General features: G+C 40.5%; 1 protein-coding gene across 1 annotated transcript in view; it reads left to right on the forward strand.

The window, feature by feature from the left end:
* Nucleotides 1–701: 701 nt before the first annotated feature.
* The window catches only part of nrm (nurim), a 12,989-nt gene continuing 11,840 nt past the window's right edge, over nucleotides 702–1,850 (forward strand). Inside the window, exons 1-2 of the mRNA XM_081377410.1 lie at nucleotides 702–917; nucleotides 1,402–1,595. Coding sequence (XP_081233536.1) covers nucleotides 767–917; nucleotides 1,402–1,595 — 345 coding nt within the window. The 5' untranslated portion in view covers nucleotides 702–766. The remainder of the gene's footprint in view (nucleotides 918–1,401; nucleotides 1,596–1,850) is intronic.

Genomic DNA, 1,850 nt, shown 5'->3' on the forward strand with positions numbered 1-1,850 from the left:
CATAGTAAATAATGCTGGAATGTGGTAAATCGTAGTAAATCATCTTAGAAACGTGGTAAATCGTGGTAAATAATGATAAAACGTGGTATATCATGGTATCACAACATGGTAATTATGTTAGCATCTGCCCAGTGGCGAATTTTGCCACTGCAAGCACCACTTCACATTTTCTTCAGGAAATGTACATTCTAAAAGGACTTTGGAAAAACCCAACCCAAAGTAAAATAAATGGAAATATCACAAATAGCCTATATAAAAAATAACACATAGGTAGACCTCTTACGTTTTATGAAGGCACTTAATTAAATCTTCTGGAGTGACTGGCTCTGATGAAGTCCCTCCAGGAATTCCCTCAGCCATTGGCCTTCCAGCATTCAGGCCATCTCCATCTCCTCTGCATTTGTCAGAGGTGGTGGAGCAGGTCCTCCCCCCGTTTTGCGAGCCTCTGCCTTCTTTCTGTTGGCTGAGTAGTCAAATGAGAATGAACATTTATGATCACGGGGTTGCTCCGTATTCCGTAAGACTTAAAATCAAAAAGCGGAAGAGGACACGCTCCCTTAACAACAGTGTGTATATATTTACAGCTAATTGTAACATATTTATAGATGTTATTATTAAGAGAATTAAATAAAAACAGTTGTTGCTTTCCCTCTTATAGCACAACATTGATAATCACAAAACATTAGCGCCACCCCGTGGTCACGCGCGTCACTGCAGCGCCCCGCCCGGAAGTATCGTTCTGTCCGTTGAAAATATAAATATTATCATGGCGTCGGTGACTTTTCGCGACTGTTTTCTGTGTGTTTCAGCTTTAATCACCTTCGTCTTCGTGTTTGTGACCGGTGCTGACTTTGTTCGCTTCGTGTCGTTTCGTGCCATCTATCATAACCTGAGCGGGGCCGCGCCTCCGTGTCGAGGTAAGGGAGCGCGCTTTCAAAGTTTACCAACAAAAAAGTTACACACAAATGTAAATATTATGTTTATGAATAAATGTGCAAGTAGATATACATGCAGAGATTTCGTTGCGAATAGACGTACATTTGTTTTGTAATGTTCATTAAGTTTTCGGGCTGTTCAAAGTTTTTAGTTTCTCGGTAGCTTGATCTAACTTTTTAAATAATTAAAAAATATTATTTGTAGATTTAATTTACTTGTAGACTAAACTTTACATCTGAAAAATCTGTGAAACACATAAATTAGGTTTTAATTTAAATAAAAACAAATGATGCACGTACGTGCGTCATGTCGTCATTAAGGAATGCGTGCGTCGGTTGCGTACAGCCCGGCTAGCTCAGTCGGTAGAGCATGAGACTCTTAATCTCAGGGTCGTGGGTTCGAGCCCCACGTTGGGCGGAAAAGTTTTTGTCTGTTTTTGACCTTTTTTCGTGTGTGTTTCCTCAGACTCTGTGCCCTGGTCTGTGGCTCTGCGGGACGGGGTGGTGCTGAAGGCTGTAGCTGTGGATGTTTTCCTTCTGGTCCTCTTCAGTCTCCAGCACAGTGTATTGGCCTGGGCTCCAGTGAAGAGAGTGTGTCAGAATGTGTTTGGTGTGTTAAGCAGGAGTGTGTACTGTTTCAGCACCGCTGCAGCACTGCAGGTACTCTGCCTATGAGCATGCATTATAATACTGCCTACTTCTCCTAAAAATACTATGTGCAACGATACACATGTCACACATTAGTATGCTACATCGTTGTCACATGACCTCAATATATTTTATACTTAATTCCACAAGTGGTGTCCAGTTATAATGTCAGAAATAAATGCTTTTTTAATTTTTTTTTTAGGGATTAGTTATTTTCAATCTTTTGGATGCCACAGACTCTCAAATATGACCATATTTCCTAAAATT

This window comes from Scardinius erythrophthalmus (genome assembly GCF_964197995.2).
Source record: "Scardinius erythrophthalmus genome assembly, chromosome: 10".
NCBI lineage: Eukaryota > Metazoa > Chordata > Actinopteri > Cypriniformes > Leuciscidae > Scardinius > Scardinius erythrophthalmus.